At 44.5% G+C, this 24,278-nt stretch overlaps 2 protein-coding genes across 4 annotated transcripts in view; both read right to left on the bottom strand.

Moving 5' to 3' along the window:
- S100Z (S100 calcium binding protein Z) overlaps window positions 1–7,190 on the bottom strand; it is a 47,148-nt gene extending 39,958 nt beyond the window's left edge. The window contains exon 1 of the mRNA XM_053224154.1: window positions 7,065–7,190. The gene's annotated coding sequence lies outside the window, so the exon portion shown is untranslated. The remainder of the gene's footprint in view (window positions 1–7,064) is intronic.
- Window positions 1–24,278, bottom strand: part of LOC106974825 (proteinase-activated receptor 2) — a 98,627-nt gene that overhangs the window by 8,293 nt on the left and 66,056 nt on the right. Inside the window, exon 1 of one of the 3 annotated variants that reach the window (XM_015072104.3) lies at window positions 7,065–7,199. The exons of 1 other annotated variant lie outside the window; for it this stretch is intronic. In XM_015072104.3, coding sequence (XP_014927590.1) covers window positions 7,065–7,182 — 118 coding nt within the window. In that variant the 5' untranslated portion in view covers window positions 7,183–7,199. Of the gene's footprint in view, window positions 1–6,818; window positions 7,200–24,278 lie in introns of those variants that run through there. One more of the 3 variants, XM_053224121.1, reaches the window with a different exon arrangement.

The raw sequence follows: 24,278 nt of genomic DNA, 5'->3' as shown, positions 1-24,278 counted from the left end.
ACTATAATCTTCTACTTTAGTATGTTTAAAATTCTCCATAGAAACAAGCACATACCAGGTCAGGAAGGTTCCTGCAGAGATCAAAATCTGTTTTCAATAAGAACAGTAAAATAAAGGGGGGGGGGGGGGGAACAGTAAGAAATACTAAAATAAAAATAAAAAAAAGAAAAAAGGAGAGAGGAAGAGATTGAGAAAAATTTCCTGAGAATATTCCAACATATAACCTTGAATGGTCTCAATCAAAAATATCATTCATGGGGCGCCTAGGTGGTTCAGTTGGTTAAGTGTCCGATCTTGAGTTTGGCTCAGGTCATGATTTCCTGGTTCCAGAAAATGAGCAGGCCTTGGGCTCTGCGTTGATAGCACAGAGCCTGCTTGGGATTCTTTCTCTCTGTCCCCACCCCTGCATGCACATGCCCCCTCTCTCAAAATACATTATAAAATAAACATTGAAAAAATAGCATTCATAGTAACTGTGCTCACTGTACCAGTCACAGAGCACACAGGAGCATGTTGTTTAACACTAGTAAACGTCAAGATGCTACTCAAAGATCCTTAAAGCCTTTTCAGCATAGTGCAGACTTTTACCCCTTACAATGTCCTATGTCAGGCACCAAAACTCCCAGAACTCGTCTAGAACTGATACTATCCCAGCTCCCAACTATCTACCTATCTATCCACCTTCCTATCTACCTACCTATAATCTCCCATCTATAGATCAGCTAAAATCTTTTCTATTTCATAGTGGGAAAAAAATTAAATGCACGTATGAACTTTGAGCACATGTAAAGTACTGGCGATAGGGGCCCCTGGGTGGCTCAGTTGGTTAAGTGTCTCACTTCAGCCAGGTCATATTCTCACAGCTCATGACTTCAAGTCCCATGCCAGGCTCTGTGCTGACAGCTCAGAGCCTGGAGCCTGCTTCGGATTCTGTGTCTCCCTCTCTCTCTCCCCTTCCCCTGCTTGTGCTCTGTCTCTCAAAAATAAACAAACATTAAAAAAAATTCTTAACTAAAAATAAAATACAGTACTGGCTATAAAAACATCCCCATTTATGGGCAATAATCAACAATATTTGCCCAAGTATGCAAGAACACATACCCACAGATACTCAAAGCAGCACTACCCACCCCAATTGCAAAAGGAAAATAAAAGGAAAACAAGCAATGTTCATTAGCCCCTATTCCTAACTTACCATATCCCCATATGGTTTCTAACATTAACAGTAGATGCTATACTTACTATCCAGTAATACTGAAATGCAATTGAGAGCTACAATATACTATCAACTGAAAAAAGCCCCTGACAGAGCAATATGCTTTGGTATAACAAAATTATAATTTGAAATCTGAAATCTAGGATACTAACCAAACTATAAACAATGGCCATTATCTGTGGAGTAGAATGGGTGTGGAGGGGAGAACTTTCTTTTTTGACTTCACAGGTCTCCACATCGTTTGGGTTTCCTTTTCGAAGGAGCGTTAATTGGTACAATCTTTTTCAAGGTCAATGGGGCAAAACATCAAAATTTAAAGTGCCCTAGGACCTATGAACTTACTTAGAGGAATCTGCCCTGCATACATACTAGCAAACGTGCACAGAAATACTGTTATGTACAAGAATATTTACTGCAATATTGTGTGTCATGATAAAATAAAAACAGTCTCTGGGCACCTGGATGGCTCAGTCGGTTAAGCATCTGACTTCGGCTCAGGTCATGATCTCGAAGTTCGTAAGTTTAAGACCTGTATCAGGCTCTGTGCCAGCACAGAGCCCACTTCAGATCCTCTATCCCCTTCTCTCTCTGCACCTCCCCGATCGTGCTCTCTCTCAAAAATAAAAAAAGTAATCATAAACTTTAAAACAAAAGTTAGTCTCAATAACTATTAAAAAGGAGACTAGGGGGCACCTGGGTGGTGGCTGACTGCTGATTTCGGCTCAAGTCATGGTCTTGCAGTTCTTGAGTTCAAGCCCCGCAGTAGGCTTTGTGCTGACAGTGGAGAACCTGCTTGGGATTCTCTCTCTCCCTCTGTCTCTGCCCCTCTCCCACTTGTTCTCTCTCTCCCTCGCAAAATAAATAAATAAACTTAAAAAAATGAAAACATTTACATTTAAAAAAAGAAAAGGGGCGCCTGGGTGGCTCAGTCAGTTAAGCATCCGACTTCAGCTCCAGTCATGATCTCATGGTTTGAGAGTTCAAGCGCCGTGTTGGGCTCTGTGCTGACAGCTCAGAGCCTGGAGCCTGCTTCAGATTCTCTCTCTCTCTGCTCCTCCCCCACTCACGCTCTGTCTCTCTCTCTCTCAAATAAATAAACATTAAAAAAAAAAAAGATTAAAAAAAAAGAAAAAAAAGGAGACTAGTTTGGGGTGTCTGGCTGGCTCAGTGGGTAGAGCATGTGACTCTTGATCTCCAAGTCAGAAGTCTGAGTCCCACGTTAGGCATAGAGATTACTTTAAAAAAAAAAAAAAGGAGACTAGTTCAGTAACTTCTGACACTTATATAATGAATAATATTCCCCCTATAAAAGTATGGATAAATTTCTCCATACTGACCATGAGCAGATTAAGTTAAAAAAATAAATTGTGGGGCACCTATGTGGCTCAGTCAATTAAGTGTGTGACTCTTGACTTTGGCTCAGATCATGATGTCACAGTCGTGGGATCAAGCCCTGCATTGGGCTATGCACTGAGCTTTGAGCCTGCTTGGGATTCTCTCTCTCCCTCTCTCTCTCTCTCTCTCTGCCCCACCCCCCACCATAAGTATATAAACATTAAAAAAATTATGGCACAGTATATCTAATAAAATCCTTCTACTGTTACAAAATATATATACAGTAAAACCTTGGATTGCAAGTAACTTGTTATTTGAGTGTTCTGCCAGACAAGCAAACATTTCTGATAAATTTTAACTTCATAAATGAGTGATAATACATGTGAGCAGTATGTGATGTTGAACATCACATGATCACAACTAAGGGTTTTTCTTTCTCTCCCTCCCTCTCTCTCTCTCTCTCTCTCTCTCTCTCTCTCTCTCTCTCTCGCAATGTGGGATTGTGGGTGATTGTCTCCCATGCTCAGATGCTTGGTCTCAGGCTGCGGTGTTTGGCAAAAATCAGTTATTTTTCAGAACATTGGTAGGTGCCCACGACTGGCATTAGTGTATTTTTTGTCACTTCAAAGCACCTACTGACAGTCCTTTGCTTTTCCAAACAAGAGTAAGCTTAGGGATGCTTTGCTTCATTGTAAGTCAGGCTGCCCACAGATACAGACCCTTTCCTCTGCTGACCTATTGCCAGTTACATTAAATACAGTATACGACAAGAGTTTATTAATATTGTACTGTAGTCAACACCCGTGTGAGCATATACAGTGGCCCTCATGCAGAAAAAGATTCCATTGAGCCAAGAGATAGCAGTGATTCCGTTAGTGACAAAGTTGTCCTACACAAAACCCTCCTTTCTCATCTTCCTCACACCAGCCACAAAGGTTTTCAAAGATAAGTGCAGGTTAATTTGTTTATTTTTCTTTATATTTTGGATTTATTATTTTTTATTATATTACAGTACTGTCATAATTTTTATATGAATCTTGGGGTTGTGGAATGAATAACCTGAGTTTTCATGATTTCTTATGGGGAAATTTGCTTTGATAGACAAGTACTTGGGATTACAAACATGTTTCCGGAACGAATTATGCTCCCAAAGCAAGGTTTTACTGTATTGGGCATAGAAGTCCACTGACACTGGAGAGGAGAAAGAATGGGGGATTTTCGCTGTTTTAAAACACTTCTGATTTAGACAATTGTGGGGGGAAATGCATGGAAAACTTTTTCTTTAAACTTTTAACGACTTTAACTTTAAAACTATTACTTGTTCTTTGTTATTTTAAGCATCCTCCAGTGGCCCACCCTCCCCACCAAACCAAGTACAGATCAAGTACTTTATTTGTGGGAAGTATCCTTTTGTAACCTTTTCCTTACTATCTCCTCACCACAAATCTATTTGCTTCCAATATCTGGGAACACAGACTGAAAAATAAAAGCTTCAATGACCAGAGACCTCTCCCTAGGTACACATCAGTAAATTTTCATGTGTTCTTTCAGGATGAACTGTTTTCTTCTCAACACTTGTCCAGCTAATAAAACCATAAGAAAGTCAAACACAGAGCACTAAAACATCATCTACTTGGGTTAATTAGTAACTATGCACAAAGCAGGCAAGAAACCAAACAGAAATTTAGAGTCCCATCTTCACATTCATTATAGTATTCTCTCTCATTACGAAACATTGGAAATACGCCATGTGTCCATTAACAGATTAATTTTTCAATTATGATAAATCCTCCTATAACATGTTGTAGAGTTTAAAAGTGTTTTTATTTACTGACATGATACTGACGTTTATATAATCCCATGCTGTACAGAAAGACTTTCTGCTTGTGAGTACATGTTTTATGCAAGGATGTATGAAAGAATGGGAAAGGATACAAACCAAAATGTCAGGAGTGGGGGTGCCTGGGTGGCTCAGTCCGTTAAGTGTCTGACATCAGCTTAGGTCATGATCTCTCAGTTCACGAGTTTAAGCCCCGCGTCCAGCTCTGCACTGACAGCTCAGAGCCTGGAGCCTGCTTCGGATTCTGTGTCTCCCTTACTCTCTGCCCCTCCCCTGCTCTACTCTGTGTGTGTATCTCTCTCTCTCAAAAATAAATAAAACATTAAAAAAATTATTTAAAAAAACATTTTAAAAAATGTCAGAAGTGGTATACTTTGGGTACTGAAAATGATTTAATTAAACTTGTCTTTTTCAAAGAAAATTTTGTTCATTATTGCTCTATAGTGATCACATACTACTTGTATAATTCGTAGTCAATTACAAAGAGAACAGAAGTTTCAGTCTCCAAAAGAAGAAAAGAATGACTGAATCATAGGGGACCTCCTAGGCTTGTGATGTGGTAGAAAGAAGTGCTTAAAACAAGCTGGCTGAAACGCCAAACTTCCATCACCTTGCCAGATCACTAGGGCCAAGTCCCCTCACTTCATTCCTCATTCAATATTTACTGAGGTCCTTTAGATAATGAGACCGTGCTGGACCATGGTGATGGAGAGGACTCTAGAGTCCATGGCCTCCCAGAGTTTATGATCCAGGAGGAAGACAGATTAAACATATTTACACAAATAATTATCAATTAATGTTGTGACTGGAATGCGAATGTGGCCTGACAGAGTGTTTTCCTTGCCTCCACCCCCAATTCAGTGGCCCCCATCTGTAAAATGAGAAAGGTATATTCTAGGCAGAGTTGCCCTCCATGAGTCAGTCTTTAGGGTGAGATCAAAAAAGCCTGGGAAGAAAATCAAACCAAATATCTGCCTGGTAGCAAACTGAGAAACATGCATAAGGGTAAAGGTAAAAGTGGATGAGCAAAGAGGTATGCTAAGGGACAGAAAAACTTTGGGGATGCTCTATTTCTTAATCAAATTCAATTTACTTTCAAGTTGGGAGGAAAGCTCCATCTACCTAAGTCTGTTACCTAACTAACCCTTTAGGAAAGTTACCATGCAAAGGAACAAAAAAGTATGTGGAGGGGAAAAAAACAAAACAAAAACCCTCAAGGTGCAATGTTAAATACTTCTGGTTAACAAGTAACTTGATTTTGTTGTTGTTGTTAAACAAGTTCACCACATTGTCCAAGAATGCCCACCTCCCAGCCAGCTCCCTCAATCTGTAAACAAGAACCAGCTAAATCCTCAGAGCTACCTCCCTACAGGAACTGTATAAATCAGAAAAGCTATGGGTCATCTATACCTACATTTTTTTTCTTAATGTTTGCACATACTTAGCTTTACTTAAGTTTCCAACTTTAAAAGACAAAGGTAAATCGAAACGTGTTCATTACAGTTTCAACACCTCCTGGTAATTAATAAATGCCTTTATTGTAATGCTGCCCAAAAAAGTTATACAGTGGTGCAAGTTTCAAGTATATACTAGAACACGCTTTTCTGTAATTCCAGAGGCAAAAGAATCACATTCTTCAATCCAATTCAAGTTGACAGTGATTTGCACCTTTACAAAATTCACGGGGAAATTTAAACCTCCCTTCCGAGACTACCCTGACAGCCACAAACAGCCGGGCACCCGTTAGCATCACAGCAGCTTGATCTTTGGCCAACTATCCCCCACACCCTCAGAAGCCTGCTCAGCAGGGGAGATCCCGCCCCCAGGAGGACAAGTTGGAGCACACCCGGTGCAGGACACCTGCGGAACCCGGCAGCCCTACACAAGCTGGCACCTGAGTACCGCCGGGACGGCTCCTGTGCTGTTCCATTCCCGGAGCGGGTAGCCTGGGTCACACAGACCTCAATGGCGGCCCAAATAGGTTCCGCGTGGCATATAAAGGCCCGGAAACGCAGGGCCGCAGTAAGGTCACCTAGTCGAATAAATGGCAGGGTCCAAGAAGTTCCATTTGTAAAATCCGCGTGACGCCCAACTGGCCTAAAACTCCAGGCTGAGCGCTCAATACCCCGAAAACCCAGCGGGGTCCGGCCCTTCCATACCCGGGCCATCCACCGTGCCAGAGGAGCTTCGGACCCCAGGACGGTTTCGAACTACGGGAGCCGACCCCAAAGAGGGGGCTCCGAAAGTTGAGGAGGTCACAAAAAGCGAGGAAGAAGTTTCCCAGGCCTCGGGCTCTCACCCATTCCACACCGCTATGAGCCAACTAAGTCTAAGAGGTCCTGCCACCAGTGTGCGAAAAGCGCCTTAATGACTGAATGTTTACAAAGAAGCCAACCCTGGGGAGGGGAGGCTGAGCCCTCTAGGTACCCTTTAGACGCAAGCACTCCGTTCCCTCCTCTTCCTCCGCGGACTTCAGCCTCTCCCAGTTGTTCCAGCCCATTGATCTCCGGCGCAGCGATCCCCACTAAAGCCTCCGAGAGGGGGTGCGAGAGGTGGTGGCCGCGGCGGCAAGAGAACACCTTTCGTGCACCTGCCCAGCTTCCACCACCAGTGCATGTGCCTGGGACCCCTGGCTCTTTAGCTGCAGGAGCCCTCCTTGACCAAGTTTCTCACCTTGGACGGTGCGATTGCAGGAAGCAGAGGCCGCCAGCAGGATGGCGCCCCCCAGCAGCCACACCGCGCTCAGGCTTCGCATCCTTCCTGCAGCCCCGACGCCAGGCGGGCAGGGCATTCGCCGCCAATGATCGAAATTCGGAGTCCCACTCGCCGCTCCAAGAGAAAGCCACCGTCTCACCTGCCCGAATCCAAGCCTCTGCGCGCGCCTCCCCGGAGACGGATGAGTTTCAATGAAACCAGAGCGTCTCCGCGCACCTGCGCGCGGCCCCGCCCCGGGGCCGGAACGCGCGGCTCGGCCCCGCCCCTTCGGACGTCCGACGCGCGGGTCCGGCCCTACGCAGTCTTGCCAGGAGCCCGGGCGCCCACCTACGCGCTGCAGGTGCGAGAGCTGCTGTTGAGGAGGGTGCGGGAGCCGCCCGCGGGCGGGGCTGGGAGGGTGAAGTAGCTGTATTGGAATGCAACGGCCGGAACGCTCGGACCTCGAGTTCTTTTAGACCTGGCCACGCCTAGAACTACCATTACCCTTTAATTACTCTTGGGGAGCCAGGGTCCGGTCTCCTTCCCTCCCCTTTGCTAAATGGAAAAAAGCCACGGTCTGAGCTCACTGACTTTGTCGTCGGTTATTGGTACAAGCTTCTCAACGTAGCGGGCACTAGGGGATAAGGGGTGAGTTTTTAATCTGCAGAGACAACATGGATGGCTTCGGTCACCAACAAAGCGGTGGGGAGCAGGAAGGGGTCCCGCCAGGGAGTCAGGGATCTGGAATTGGGTTTCTGGCTCTGCTGTTAACTAGCTGTGACCTCGAAAAAACCTCTTCACGCCCTTCTAGGCCCATTTTCTCATCTGTGAGGTGATAGTTGGAAGAGCTGCTTTAGTGCCTAGAGCTAACGATTTGGAACATTATCTAGTTTAACCCCGACAACAAGCTGCGCATTAAGTATGTTTATTATTCCCATTTTACAGCTGAGGAAATGGAGTTTAGAAAGGCTGGATAAATTGCCCACAAGTACGCAGTTTATAGGTACAGTTTGTAAACGCACGCCACATTTAATCTCCAGTCTACGACCGCCACTTTCTATTAGTCACTGCACTGTAAATGCCTCATCAGAGTCTCCCCTGCATTGGGAGCTAGTAGTCCAAAGAAATAAATAAGCTGATAGAGGGGGTGGGGAGAAAAGGAGTGAGACTTTGGGGATGGGTGCACAAGGGCCAGCATCATACTGGTAATACTTTCTTATATTTTTTACTTGCTTTGAAAAGGTAAAATAAAGTTTAAAGCTACCAGCTAAACTATTGGGTAATGGAGGAGCAGAAAAGAGAAACATTAGTGTTGTCCTCAGATGTTTGAAGGATTAGCTCATAGAAGAGGCTTAGACCGGTTTTGAGTAGCTCCAGTGGGAGGCTGGTTTTGGCTCAATATAGAAAGATTTCTAACAAGTCCCGCTGGTACCGTCCTGAGAGCCTCCTGCTGAGGTTAAGGGCCACATCACTGCCGGACTTGCACCAAAGGACCAGGCCATGAGTGGAGTATGCTGCAGTGGGGAGTTCCCTCCCAGGCTGAGGGGCCAGATTAGGTAAGTCCAGATAGCCTCTTGAGGGGTTTGAGCCCCGAGAATCCTCCTTTCTCCTTAGAAGACTAAAGTCTGATGAATCAGTTGTCGGTGATTATTATGAATTTTTAAAGAACCATGAACCAAATGGCCACAGACCTGTGAGTTTCTAGGATGGAGCTTATAAATGATCAGGGCCCTGTGCAGCCTCTAACTGAACCCACCATGGGGCCAATTAACAGAACTAATGTGGATTCCAGATCATTCAGGCAGACAAAATTGTGTAAAATGTCATCTTAGCCAGTTGTCTCAAGCATATCCCCAATACAACATTTCCCCAAAGTTACCTACATGGATGGTTAGCTTTCTGCCTCTTCCCTCTGTCCTGGCAGAGGATCTTGTAGGAGTAGGAAAATAAATGGTTGAAAACGAAGAGAAGCAAATGGTCCTGAACATGCCATGAGAATGGAATAATTGGTCCCTGAATAACAGGAACAGACTGGACTGCCCCTCAACACACACAGAGCCAAGAATGGCCAGGGAAAGCTGTCCAGAATTCTTTGTAATGACTGCCTTTCAGCAGCGCATCTCTAAGGAATCTCACATTGTTGTCTCCAGTTCTTTGGGGAATGTGCAAAAAGCTTAACCTTGAAATCATGTAACTCTGTGGGCACATTCTAGTTTCTCCCCTTGCTAACATTGGTGTGACGTTAGAGAAAAATAACTTACCCTCTTTAAGCTTTAGGTTCCTTACCTATAAAATGGAGTTAATACTTTTTTAGTTTCAAGGTTCCTGAGGATTGGGGTGCCGGGGTGGCTCAGTCAGTTAAGTGTCTCATGACTCCAGGATAACAACCCCAGCCGGATGCTCCACCGACTGAGCCACCCAGGCCAGGTGCCCTCCTGTGATTTGTTTTTTGATGTTGATGACTTCTTTGCCCTGAAGGGCTTAGGGTGTAGTATGGTGCTGTGGAAGAGTACAGAGATGATAGGCACAGCCAGTTCCAGATAGACTGGCTGCCAAAGATTGGGAACTGTGTGCAGTTTCCCACACACTACAATTCTAAGGAAAATAAAGTAGGAAATGGGATATTGAGGGACATTGAGGGAGAAACCATTTTCATTCAGTCAGTTCTACAATCATTTATCAAACTCATCAAACTCTTCCTGGAGAAGCAAAGATCTAGTCCTTGCACTCTTGGGTCCTGGCCAAATGTAAATGGTGAGGGAAGCCTGAGTGGCTCAGTCGGTTAAGCGTCCGACTTCGGCTCAGGTCATGATCTCACATGTGAGTTCGAGTGAGCACTGCATCTGCCTCTCTGCTGTCAGCATGGAGCTGGCTTCAGATCCTCTGTCCCCCTCTCTTTGCCCCTCCCCTCCACACTAGCACTCTCTCAAAAATAAGTAAATATTTTTAAAAAATTTAAATATATGTGGCAAAAAAATTCCCATTCATTCACTCCTTCATTCAGCAAACACTCTAGACAAGGCTAGCAGTGACCTTCACGTGGTGAATCCTTTGCTCAAATGTGTATTCACATTACTTAACCTAACTGTGAAATTTGACCCAGTTGAGTTCTCTCCTTGAATGCTATATTCACTTGGCCTCCAGGACCACTCTTGTCTTGATTCTCCTCCTACTCACTGGCAACTCATAAGGAGTTGGTTCTTTGATTCTCACCTTCCTGAATTCTACACTCTGGAGTGCCCCTGATTTTGTCCTTAGGCTTCTTTTCAATATACACTCATTTCCTTTGGTGATCTAATCCAGTCCTGTGGTTTTAAATACCATCTCTATGCCGACCACTCCCAAGTCTGTAATTCTAGCCCAGTTTTCTCCATTCCACACACATAACATATGCCTCCAGCTACTCAACACCTCCACTTTAATGTGACTACAGATATATCAGGCAGGCATAAGTCCCAATCTAAATTCCACATCTACCTTGCCCCTGTTAGAGTTTTTTCATCTCCTTAAATTGCAACTCCATTCTTTCAGTTGCTCAGATCAAAAATGTTAGAGTCGTCCTTGACCTCTTTCTCATGTTCCACATCTGATCTGTCAACAAATCATACCTTGAAAATACATCCAAAATTGCATTCAAGTTATTTTGTTACTTAGATTATTACAATAGCCTTGTAACTCGTCACCCTCTTTTTGTCTCCAACCCTCCACACAGTCCTCTCTCAATATAGTGGTCAGAGTGAACCTGTTCAAATGTGCATCAGATCAGATCACTTCCTTATTTAAAATACTGAAGTAGCTCCCCACTTCCCTCTGAGTACAAACCAAAGTCTGTCAAAAGTGTATACATCCTGCTTTCCTCCCCCCTACACACACACACACACACACACACACACACACACACACCTTTTTACTTCATCTCTTTTATTTCCCTTGCACATTCTGCTCCAGCAGTGCCTGGAATACTTTTCCCTCAAACACCTACATAGCTTCAGTCCTTACTTCTTTCAGGTATTTGCTACAACTTTATCTTCTCAGTGGGGCCTTCTAAGAACTCCTTATTTAAAATTATACTCCTAGGGGGCACCTGGATGGCTGAGTTCGTTAAGCATCAGACTCTTGATATTGATTCAGGTCATGGTCTCACAGTTGTGTGGTTTCCAGAGAGCCCTACATCGGGCTCTGCACTGACACTGTGTTTGGGATTCTCTCTCTCTCCCCCCCGCCTCCCTGATCCTCCCTTGCTCACACTCTGTCTCTCAAAATAAGTAAATAAACTTGAAAAATAAAATAAAATAAAATTATACTCCGGGTGCCTGGGTGGCTTAGTCAATTAAGCGTCTGACTCTTGATTTCCACTCAGGTCATGATTTCACGGTTCATGAGATTGAGCCTCCCATGAGGATTCTCTCTCTCTCCCTCTCTCTCTGCTCCTACCCTGCTCACGTACTCTCTTTCCAAATAAATGGATAAACATGAAATGAAATGAAATGAAGTGAAATCAAACTCCCACCCTATACTCCCCATCCTCCTCTCCTGCTTTACCTCTATAGCATATATCACCAGTATTGATAATCTACATGTATTTACTTACTATCTAGTTCCCCCACTGCAATGCAAGCTCTGTGACTACAGAGGTTTTTTGTTTTGTTTTGTTTTGTTTTTACATTTTAGCTTGTGGAATTAAGATTTAGGAAGTAACATCACCTGGACCTGGCAGGTGCCTCTTACACACACGTCTATAATGTCAAATAATTGTTTCAGTCTCAGTTTAAAGCACTCCTTAGAATACAGGGAGGCAAATGTCTAACCTTTAAAATGTAGAGGACAGGGATTTTTATCTGTTTTGTCTACTGCTGTGTTCCCAGTGACAGAATAGGGTCTAGCATACAGAAGAGACTCGACATATACTTCTGAATGAGTGAATTTTCATATGCTGTACACCTACTATCATTTTGCTGAAATTGAGAATTGCAAAGATCAGTATCTCTGCTTCTGTTGAGCTGATGGTCCAATGTGAAGAGAGATGCATAATTAAGTCAAGCATTGGGGGTGGGAGTAGCGGTAAGTGATGCATGGTTGAATCACAGAAAGAATGACTCCTCCCTGGGGAAATCCGAAGAGGCTTTTTAAAAGAGGGGGCATCTGAAGAGGGCCTTGAAGCATGAAGAGTTCACCAAGTAGTATTTAAGATAAGCCTAGCTCCTATAGTAGATAATAAATCTCTGAATTTTAGTGATGCCCTGCAATAGATGTTTATTTCTTACTTAAAGCCAAATCCGAGGCTAAGTTTGGTGGGAACCTCTCTTCCAAGTGGGGATAAATGAGCTGGACTTGTCCCTCCTTGGGACTCTGTCATCTTCAGTTGAAGGTTTCCAACATCACTACAGAAGGAAATGTGAAGGGTGTGCGCATAAGGTTTCCACAGCCCTGCTCTGAAAGTGGTGCACAATCATTATTACTATATTCTGCCGACCAGAATTCAGTCATGTAGCCACAGCCCACTGCAAAAGAAGGCTGTGTGCCCCGAAGGAAGAGAAAAGGAGCTCAGCAGACCGCTAACAATCTCTGTTATTCCAGGTATAATGAAAATGTGGCAGGTTTGGGGAACACCGTGGTGAGAAACCAGTGTATGTGAAGGAAAGTGGTTAGCGATAAAGCTAAAAAGGTAGCCAGGACTCATCTGTGAAGGACTTGTGTTTCCTGTGAAAAAGACTCTGAACTTTAATCCCGAGGCCGCTGAAGACTGAACCATCCATTCTCAATCCTATTTTTGTAACACTGAGATGGGGGTGGGAGGGAGGGATGGTCTTTCTGGGACCAAAAGAAAAGAATAAATCTGGTTGGAGTTGTAGACGGACGAAGTAAGCAAAGGAAAATGGGAAGAGAAGAGGGATGAACTCCCGCCTAAGTGAGCAACCCAGCCCCGCCAATCAACTGTTCCCATCTTTTTAATCACCATGTAGCATAAGGACGGTTTCCACTCCTCACCCTCATCACGTGCCTATTTCATTAAGTAATCTCAGGTACAGGTGCCATCATTGACTCTTCATGCAGTATAGGGTACCAGTCCTGCTCCCCATCATCTTTTTAGAACAGTAAGACTGTGGCTGTATTTCCCATGACATCACACTCCTCTCAGGGATGCGTCGTCCAGTCACTTTCAGGCCTCTTTGACGTTCTCCACAACTTCTGTCCTTAAAAAATTTCCCCAACTGTTTGAATGGCAGAAACAGAGAAAGATCTAAAAAAACCCAAACAAACTTGAACCCAAAGATCATACGCCTAGACAGCAGTTGGTCACTAATGTCTGAAATTATTATCATTTGAAATGACTTCCGTGGGTCCAGGATATCGCTAGGGAGCTGAATGGTCTCCATTACCATTCCAGTCTTCAGTTACCATCCAGACCCCTCTGCTCCGTTGGTGACAAGCTGAGCTATGCTGGAGGAGTGAGGCATCCCGCAGCCTCCTCTCTCTCATACCAGGGGGCTTCTAAGGACCCCTCCACCTCTCATTTATAAGTTGAAGTAAACAACCTCACGTGAATCGAAAGCATACAGAGCAAGGCCTTTTGGGCCTGAACCCAGTGTGGGGCAGGGGTGGCCCGGCTTACCAGAGGACAACAGGCGGTACCAAAGGCAGAATTTGCCACCCTGTGCCTCTCCAGAGACTTCCAGTGTCAGAAGGGAGGCAGAGCTCACTTGGTTTAACCACCAGAGGTGAAAACCACCAGTCCCATTTCAAAGAAGGCAATTTGCTGACTTTTCTTGTAAAATCAGTCACAACATCTCTTTAGATGAGTAGCAAAAAAAAAAAAAAAAAAAAAAAGACATTTCAATCCCAGAATACATTTTCCAATTTAGTTGCTCATAGACTAGTTGTTCCCCCTTCTCTGTTTATTTTCTTGACCACAAGCCCTACCCACCACTTGCCATGGTTCCTGGGCAGTTCATTCTTAGAGTCTCATCTAAAAAAGAAAGGTTTCTCTTTTGTGATTCCAAATGGAACACATGCTTATTAAGTTATTGTAAAAAAGACTAGGAAATACAAAACAGAAGGGAAGGGAGAGAGGAAGGAATGATTCAGAGAAAACTACTCTTTATTTTTTTATTTTTTTAAATTTTTAAAAAATGTTTATTTATTTTTGAGACAGAGACAGAGCATGAACGGGGGAGGGTCAGAGAGAGAGGGAGACACAGAATCTGAAGCAGGCTCCAGGCTCTGAGCTGTCAGCACAGAGCCTGATGCGGGGCTCGAACTCACGGACCGTGAGATCATGACCTGAGCCGAAGTTGGACGCTTAACCGACTGAGCCACCCAGGCGCCCCAAACTACTCTTTTTAAAAAAAAAAATTTTATTTTTGAGAGAGAGAGAAACACACACATAGCATGAGTGGGGAAGGGGCAAAGAGAGAGGGAGACACAGAATCTGAAGCATGCTCCAGGCTCTGAGCTGTCATCACAGAGCCCAATGCGGGGCTCAAACTCACGAACCGTGAGATCATGACCTGAGCCGAAGTTGGATACTCAACCGACTGAGCCACCTAGATGCTCCCAGAGAAAACTACTCTTAACAGTTTGATAGCTTTCTACTTCAAGCTATCTTTTTAAAAATCAGATTGAGATTATATTGCTTAACTGTTTTATTAGTTTTCCTCACTGGAGAACAGTGAACATTTCCCCAGCCGATTAAATATTCTTCCATAGTGTCATATAAAATTACTGCAGAGGGGCACCTGGGTGGTTCAGTGGGTTAAGCATCCGACTTCAGCTCAGGTCATGATCTCATGGTTTGTGAGTTCGAGCACTGCATCAGGCTCTGTGCTGACAGCTCGGAGCCTGGAGCCTGCTTTGGATTCTGTGCCTTCCTCTCCCTCTGCCCCTCCCCTGCTCATGCTCTGTCTGTCTCTCTCTCTCTCAAAAATAAATAAATATTAAAAAAAATTTTTTTAGTTACTACAGGATATTTCATCTTCTTGTAGATCTTTATTTGACCTGCTGAATAGCCAGATTATTTCAGGTTTTTACTGTGTTCTAGGTAACATAGAGATAAACATACCTTAATAAATACACCTCTTTCTGTAGTCTCCGACTGGTTTTTTTAGGAAAAAAATATTTTTAAAGAGGAGTGTGTTTGACACATCAAAAATTGCTTATTTTAAAAGCTTTTAGGGGCTCCTGGGTGGCTCAATAGGTTAAGCATCCGACTTCGGCTCAAGTCATGATCTCCAAGTTCATGAATTCGAGCCCTATGTCAGGCTCTGTGCTGACAGCTCAGAGCCTGGATTCTGCCTCAGATTCTGTGTCTCCCTCTCTCTCTGCCCCTCCGCTGCTCATGCTCTGGCTCTGTCTCTCTCTCTCTCTCTCTCTCTCTCTCAAAAATAAACATCAAAAGGAATTAAAAGCTTTCAATGATTACTATCAAAGTGCCCATCAGAAACAAAGCACTAATTTATAGTCCCATCAGCAGTGTCTGAGTATGTCTATCTCCTCACATCTTTACCAGCATGGATATTACTGTTTTGTTTTGTTTTTTTAAAGTAAGCTCTCTGCCCAACATGGGGCTTAAACTCATGACCCTGAGATCAAGAGTCACCTGCTCTACCCACTGAGCCATCCACGTGCTCTGGGTGTTACCATTTAAAAAAATCTTTACTGGGACACCTGGGTGGCTCAGTTGGTTGAGTGTATGACTTCTGCTCAGGTGATGATCTCCAGTTCGTGAGTTCGAGCCCCACATTGAGCTCACCGCTGTCAGCACAGAGCCTGCTTCGGATACTCTGTCCCCCTCTTTCTCTGCCTCTCCCCCACTCACACTCTCTCTCAAAAATAAACATTTAAAAATAAAATTAAAAATTAAAAAATCTTTACTGATTTGGTACTTCTGCCTTACTATTAATATTTACTTACTCGGGCTACAGAGTAGGAAAAAAGGTTTTTTCATGGTGGTGAGAAGAACCTAAGAGGTGGGGAGCTGTGAATTCTAAAGCATAATCTAAGCATAAAATCAGTACATATCTGCATAAGTATTATGCAGATCTTTTCTTAGCGGAGTTGCTTTAGGTTGGTGGATATATTGCTGGAGTAGGGTACCTGCTTCAGAGTCCATTGTACTTACCAGTTATAGGACAGCCAACAGTGAGACCTCTCAATCTCCGGTTTACGTGAAATGGTGATAGGAACACTCAAGCTGTGCAAACCATAGGTTGGTTGTGACAACGAAATAATAAAATGTGCACAGAAGTCCTTTGGAGACCATGAAAGTGCTCTATATATATACAGGGGATTCTTACTGCTGTGACTGACCACAGTGAATGATCATATTACAGCTGATCTTAAATGTATCATACTGTTGGGGCACCTGGATGGCACAGCCAGTTAAGCGTCCGACTCTTGCTCTTGGCTCAGGTCGAGATCTCACGGTTTGTGAGCCCCACATCAGAGCCCCACATCAGAGCCTGCTTGGGATTCTGTCTCTTCTACCTTCTCCCCCCACCCCACACCTGCACGCCGCTGCTTGTGCATGCTCAAGATAGATAAAATTTATCTATTTGTGCTGCTTGTGCTCTTTCAAAATAAATAGATAAAATTTTAAAAATTAAAAAAAAAAAGGGTTATATTGTTTTTAGACAAATGATCCCATAATCCCTAGCCAGCTAAAAGTATTCCGTCTGCAACCCAGCAGGATTAGACCTGCATCCTGGAGATCTGACAGAGTATTCTGGGGGAGAGGGAGAGTGCTCAGAGCCACCTCCTAACAACCCAGGAGCTCACAGTTTCACAAAGTAATTTGCTTGTGTGAAACAGATGCACTTCAAAAAGCAGTCGGGCATGTCAGAGGAGGAACTGAAGACCAGCATGCACTCTCAATCCTGGGCCCTGAAAGCTATTTATCATTAGTGTCAGAGAAAAAGCCCCACCAAGGTCTTGGTAGGGAAGGTCTGGAGAGAAGCTGTGGCCCTCAAACAGGGCCAGATTTGACGTTTCCCTCAAGCGGCTCTGTCTCTAGGGGCCACCATGGACCCTTCTCTTATCCAGACTCCATTGCCCCATTGCTCCTTCAATCAGAAATGTCTCCTGCCTTTGAAGAGATATGTGATAAGAAGGAAAGGTCTAGACCAGGGAATCCAAGAGGCCTGGGTTAAATCTTGGCTCTGTCAGTTGGTCACCCTGGGACTCTGTTCCTCATCTTTAAAATTAATACTACCTACCTTACAAGAACCTTGTATTCATTCAAAGGACTAGAAGGCCTGGCCACTGGGACGCCTCAGAGGTGCTTTGGGCTTGGTAGGGGGTGGTAGGAGGCTGTCGTGCGCCTGGAATGCCTGGGGAAACTGCAGAGAATAACAAAGGCCGGGACAGGCTGGTAAGGAGAGGAGGAGGTTTAGGACGTTAGGATTTGATATGAAAGATAAGCCGAGACCGCGCAGGCGCAGAGATTAGAGTTACGGCCGCAGCCGGTTCCGGGCAGTTGAAGCACAGCTCTGGAAACCTGGAGGAGGGGGGTCGGGGAAATCTTGGGAGGAAGGGTGGGGCAATAACTCCCAGCTGCTCGGGCCGGTTACGGACACTAGCTCCATCCTGCTGTTTACCGTTTGTGAGCTTTCATTAGCATTTGAAGGAAGCGCCTGCAGAATGCCCACAGAGCCTTTAGAGCCACACAAAGGCTGGCCAGCTGGGTGTGGGGGCAGGGAGGGTAATGGCTCTGACGTCAGCCTGATTTCTGTCTTGACTACTGGACTCCACCAGAAGCGACAGGCCAGAATCGGTTTCTGTCCCAGTGAAAGCTAAAATCTATTGTATTTCCATAACTCCCCAGGGTCTCAGCTACCTCTGTTATGGGTCCAGTATAGAAAGTATAGTGATTTTGAAAATAAAAAGATATTGTAATAGGAAAAGGTAACATGTTCAAATTATTAACTCACTTAATTTCACGGTTTCTTATGAAATAGAGACTAGTATTGCCTTTGTGTTAAAAATAACATGTTTCAGAAGCACATTCAGAAACAAATGCCAAACTCACAACCTTACAATGGCTGTATTCCTTGTACCACCACAATATGCTTGTGTTACCAGAAGCTTTCTGAAGTTTTGCACTCTTATAAGAAATTTGGTGTTGATTTCTTGCGGGGGGGAGGGGGTGTGGATCTGGGCATTTTTGGCAGTGGAGCCCAAGGATGGCAAGCAGCTGTGTCCAGGGATTCAGGTCTTGGTTCTCGAAGGTCCTGCATCTGAGACTATCTTGTCCTCTTCCTCGGAGAGGGAGAAACAGAGGGGAAGAGTGTGGAGTTTAAAGCACAGAGATCCAGCTTTGTCCTGCCAACTCAGAGCCCCTTTACTCTGAAATGAGACTCACTTTAGAAATGCAAATGACTCACCCAGCAGTGAGGGATCTTAGCGTCTGACAAGCAAACTGTGGCTTTGAAGACCCTTTGGGATCCAGCTGTGTCCTGCCACGAATACCTCCTGGGGTTGTGGTTGGGTTGAAGGAGATCAGGACTGCAGATGGGCTTGGAAAAGCAGAAAGTACTGTAGGAGCAACACTCAGTTTTATAGCGAGGAAGTGTTGAGTCCTGAATAAGTTGTAGGCCACTGAACCAGTCCACAGACGAGACAAGATTTTGCAAGGAGTTTCTTCCATTGGCCAGGATAGACATAGTCTTGGTCTAGAACTGCTTCTCCTCTTAAAATCTGATTTCCAATCTCTCTCTACTCCTCTCCCCTTCCCCCCACCCCCTACCCCATACATTGACTGGGCCTTCTCTTGGGTGTGGTCCTGTGCCACATTTAGCCAAGGTCACTATAAGCTGCATGGTCGAAGAGAAAAATAAATCTGTGTCCCTCACAGTAAAGCCTGAGAGGGCAGAGTAAAAGCATGAAAGGCAAGGCGAGATAAGGATGCCATGTAAGAGCCCAAAGGAGACAGCTGTGAAGAGGAGGATGGGGGAGAGGCTCAAGGTATAATACACTGCAGAAGTGCCCGATGCCAATTGCTTATTGCTTGGTGAGCAGCAGTCTCTCCAGCCAGCCTTCAGAGCTGCCACTGGCTTGTCACATGCTACAATCTCTCCTTCCAGGATGAGTCATTTCCATTTCCAAAGCAACTTGTTTTTCTGAATAACTGCTAGACAAAATAATCTGAGAGGCAGCATTGGTTCAGAGCTAGGACTCCCAGGCAAAACTGCTTGGGTTTGAATCTTGACTTTGCCACTTAGGAGTTCTGTGACCTTGGGCAAGATAATGAACTTCTCTGTGCCTGAGTTTTAGTTTTCTGTAAAGCAGGGGTAATAGTAATAGCACCTGGTTCTTAGATTATGGTACAAATGTTTATTTTTTTATTTTTGAGAAACAGAGCATGAGCAGGGGAGAGGGACAGAGGGAAAGAGAATCTTAAGTAGGCTCCATGCTCAACGCAAAGCCCGACATGGGGCTCGATCCCACAACCCAGGGATCATGACCTGAGCTGAAATCAAGAGTGGGATGCTCAACCAACTGAACCACCCAGGCACCCCAGGTGTTAATCTTTGTAAAGTGTTCAGGGCATGTCCTGGCACATAGTTTCTTTAAAGTTTCTTTTTTTCGGTGTGTGGGGGGGTGTCTGGGTGGCTCAGTCGGTTGGGCATTGGACTTTGGCTCAGGTCATGATCTCACAGTTTGTGGGTTCAAGCCCCATGTTGGGCTCTGTGCTGACAGCTCGGAGCCTGGAGCCTGCTTTGGATTCTGTGTCTCCCTGTCTCTCTGCTCCTCCCTGACTCATACCATCTCTCTCTGTCTCTCAAAAATAAAACATTAAAAAAATTTTTTTTAGGGGTGCCTGGGTGGCTCAGTCGGTTGAGCATCTGACTTCAGCTCAGGTCATGATCTCATGGTCTGTGAGTTCGAGCCCCGCATCAGGCTCTGTGCTGACCGCTCAGAGCCTGGAGCCTGCTTCAGATTCTGTGTCCCTCTCTCGCTCTGCTCCTCCCCGCCTCATGCTCTGTCTCTCTCTCTCAAGAATAAATAAAACATTAAAAAAATTTTTTTTTAAATAAAAATTTTTTTAAAAGTTTATTTTTTTTAGTGTTATTTTATTTTTGAGAGATAGAGAGCGTGAGTGGAAGAGGGCAGAGTCAGAGGCTGCACTGACAGCAGCGAGCCTGATTCAGGGTTCGAACCCACAAACCACGAGACTATGACCTGAGCTTGGATGCTCAATTGACTGAGCCACCCAGGCGCCCAGTTTCTTTAAAATTTCTTTAAAATTAAATTTAAAATTATATATATATATGTATATATATGTGTGTGTGTGTGTGTGTGTGTGTGTGTGTGTGTGTGTATGTGTGTGTGTATATATATTACTTTGTTAATAAATCTCCCTGACTAGATATAAGCTCTGAGAACAGGGGCCCTGTCTGAGTTTGCTTATACAGTATACCCAGTGATCAGCCAGCACAGTATATGGTAAGCACTCAACTCTTTGGACAAAGAGAACCTCCCGAACCATTCCTAGACTTGAGCTACAGAAAAGGGGGACTGGAGTCCTAGCTCCTCTTACCCAAGAAGTAAAGCTGAAGTAACCCCAAGAGCTATGCTGTGACACAGTTAGTTCCCTGTTCTCAGACACTTGGACTTCTCCTTGTCTTTACCACACAGGAAGTGCGGCCAAGATCTTGTCTGACTGAAGGAAGCACTTGGTTTCTGAGTCAGGTGTGGCTGTCCAGGTTCAGGTGTGGGACAAGTAGTGTTAGTTGCCTTGTCCATGGTCTTTCATATTCCCCTGATGAAAGAACAATCAGAAGCCCAGACAGTCCTGTAGCTTGTGGGCAGAGGCCCAGCCTCCCTCCCCTACTTCATGGCACCTGGACCTTTCTTCAGAAGTTTGGGCTGGATGAATTTTTACCAGAGAGATAGTTATGGCCCCAAATTAGTTTCTTTCTTTCTTTCCTCCTTCTTTCCTTCCTTCCTTCCCTCCCTCCCTTCCTCCTTATCTTATCTTTCCTTGCCTTTCCTTGCCTCCCTCTTTGTCTTTCTTTTCAGTGGCCCAAAGTATCTTACTAAAAATGTTGACATCACTCCTTTAACTCACAAGCCAAACAGCATTTGCAGGGCCCTGCTTGGCCTCCTCTTCAATGGACAGACAACTCTAGTTGGGTCCAAAGGAAACTGACAACCCACAGTTCACCAAGCCTGAGTCACCTTTGACATAAATTCTTCTTTATTATATGTAGTTCTGAGAAAGAATGCAGTTGACTCTTGAACAACCCAAGTTTGAATACTGCGGGTCCACTTACACACGGATTTTTTTTTTTTAAGTTTAATGATTTATTTTGAGAAGGAAAGAGAAAGAGAGAGTGCATGAGCACAAATGAATGGTGGAGGGATAGAGAGAGAGGTAGAGAGAACCCAAGTAGCCTCCATGCTAACAGTGTAGATTTTTTTGGATAAAGTGTAGCGCTATAAATGTCTCTTTCTTATGATTTTCTTGACATTTTCTTTTCTTCAGCCTAATTTCTTGCAAAAATACAGAATATAATACATATAAGATACAAAATATGTGTTAGTTGACTGTTTATGTTATTGGTAAGACTTCCAGTGAACAGTAGGTATTAATAGTTATGTTTTGGGGGAGTCAAAAGTTATACATGGGGGGAACCTGCGTGACTCAGTCTGTCAAGTGTCCAACTCTTGATTTTGGCTCAGGTCATGATCATAGGGGACACTTTGGAATCTTCTTAAGATTCTCTCTCTCTCTCTCTCTCTCTCTCTGTTTCTCTGCCCCACCCCACCCCCAAATAAATAAACTTAAAAAAAAAGTTATACATGGATTTTTGACTATGTGGGGAGTAGAGGTCAGCACCCGAACCCTCATGTTGTTCAAGGGTTAACTAAATACTAACAATTAAATGTTCCACTGATTTTAAGATTTATTCTAATTTCATAGCTGCTAGAAAGATTGAATCTTAGAATTGATGAAAACAACACCATTACCACATACAAACAGAAGGAGGAAAAGATTAGTAGTCAGAAGAAAACATTCACATGTTCCACCCACAAATCCACCCACCATATCCTCTGACCTCCCTTTCCTGAAAATGGGTGAACTGCCCATGCTCCCACCTATGCTGACCCTGCACATGTGCACTGGGCCCCTCCCCTCTCCACAGCATAAGGATATCACTCAGTGTCCTCACTCCTCCTCTCTACGTGAATAATTTTTCCCCTTGGCTGGCTGCTTTCTAGTGCGTTACATGAAATGATAAATGATATCTTCCTTCTTGATCTTCCTCCAATTTAATTCATTTTTAAAGTATGTATGTATGTATGTATGTATGTATGTAGTCTCTACACCCAACACGGGGTCAAACTCATGACCCTGAGATCAAGAGTCACAGCTCCTCCAACTGAGCCAGCCAGGTGCCTCCCTCCAATTCCATTCTTGACTGCAGTTTACAGAAAATTCCTTAAAAGAGATGTCCCCTCTTATTATCTCTTCATCCTCTTTTCCCAAGTTTTCCCTTGAACCCTGATGAGAACACCAGGCTTCGATCCCCACCACTCCATCTAAACTGGTTTCTGTCCAAGTCCCCAGTGACCTTCCTTTGACAAATCCAAGGGTTAGGCCTAGTCATTAGTTGATTCCCCTCTCAGCAGCAACTGACTTTCAAGATACCACTCTTTCCTGGTTCCCCTCCTCCTCTATACACTGTCATGCCCGGAGGACCAGACCTCTCCTTGGCCTGCCATCACTACCCAGGTGACCTCACCCGATCCCATGGCTTTAATTACCTGTCCTTACTTTAATAACTACTGTCCCCAGCTTTGGCCTCTCCCTTTAACACAGGGCTCATGTATCTTAACAGCTGCCTCAAATTAATATGTCCAAAATCAAAATTTTGAGTTCCAACCTCAAGAAGTCCTCCCGTCTTATTTATTTGTTTATTTGTTTATTTATTTATTAGTTTTTATTTATCTATTTTGAGAAAGAGAGAGTATGAGCTGGAGAGGAGGGGTGGGGTGGGGTGGACAGGGGGCAGGAGAGAATCCCAAACAGGCTCTGCACTGTCAGCATACAGACAGATGTGGGGCTCGATCCCACAAACTGCCAGATTGTGAGCCGAGACCAAGAGTTGGATGCTTAACCAACTGAGTCACCCAGGCACCCCAAGAAGTCCTCCCAACTTGATAAATGGCAGTTTTTACTCTGGCCCAAATCCTCGGAATCTGAGTCATCATTGACTGCTCACTTTCCCTCACATCTAATCTGTCAGCAAATCCTTTCGGATTTCAAAATATCTCTAGATTAAGATCATCTCACAATTTCTTCTGGCTGCCTCCCTAGTCCAAACCACCATCCTCTTTTATCTGGGCTGTGGCAACAGTCTCCTACTGATTTCCCTGGTCCTCCCTGTTTCTTGAATTCTGTCCCAGAGTGATCCTGAAGAGGTACCCCAGACCCTGCGCCTACTTCCCAAGGCTCCCATCTCAGGTGGAAGGAAAGCCAAAGGCCTCCACAGGATCTAGCCCCTGGCTCCTCAGGGCTCCCCTTTCCCTTGCTTGGTCTGCTCCAGCAGCACTGGCCTCCTTGTTTCTGGAATACACTGAGCAGTCTCCCACTTCAGAGAGTTTCCTCTTCCCCTGGCCATCTACTCACCCTCCCCCCATTCAGAGTTGGCTGCATGTAACTCCACCAGAGCAGTCCCCCACAGAATAGCCCTCTGCAACATCATTCTCCCCTTTCCCTTTACACATCATCTTCTCCCATTTTGTAGATCTAATTTTTTTCTCTTGGCTGTGTCTGTGGCCCCCATTTGAATGACAGCTTCATGAAATCAGAGATTTTGTTTACTGCTGAGTCCTCAGCACCTGAGATATTGCCTCAGATAGTACCTGACATGCTAGGTACTCCATGAAGATTTATGGAATGACTTCTGATGCTGAAGAAAACTTTATGCAGAAATGTTGAGAGCGTGACCACTTTTCCTACTCTTTTCTATGACGAGGTCACTGGGAGTTAAAAGATGTGTGCCTAAATGTTTCCTGGAAATTGCCTGAGAACACAGAAAACAGCTGCCTTGTTAATCTTACAGAAGGATCAGTTCTTTCTTTTTTTTTCTTTCTTAAGTTTATTCACTTATTTTGAGAGAGAGGGAGGGAGAGAGAGAGAATCCCAAGCAGGCTCTGCACTGCCAGCGTGGAGACTGATGCAGGGCTCAA

This window comes from Acinonyx jubatus, chromosome A1 (genome assembly GCF_027475565.1).
Source record: "Acinonyx jubatus isolate Ajub_Pintada_27869175 chromosome A1, VMU_Ajub_asm_v1.0, whole genome shotgun sequence".
Lineage (NCBI taxonomy): Eukaryota > Metazoa > Chordata > Mammalia > Carnivora > Felidae > Acinonyx > Acinonyx jubatus.
This window is presented reverse-complemented; position numbering and strand designations above follow the sequence as displayed.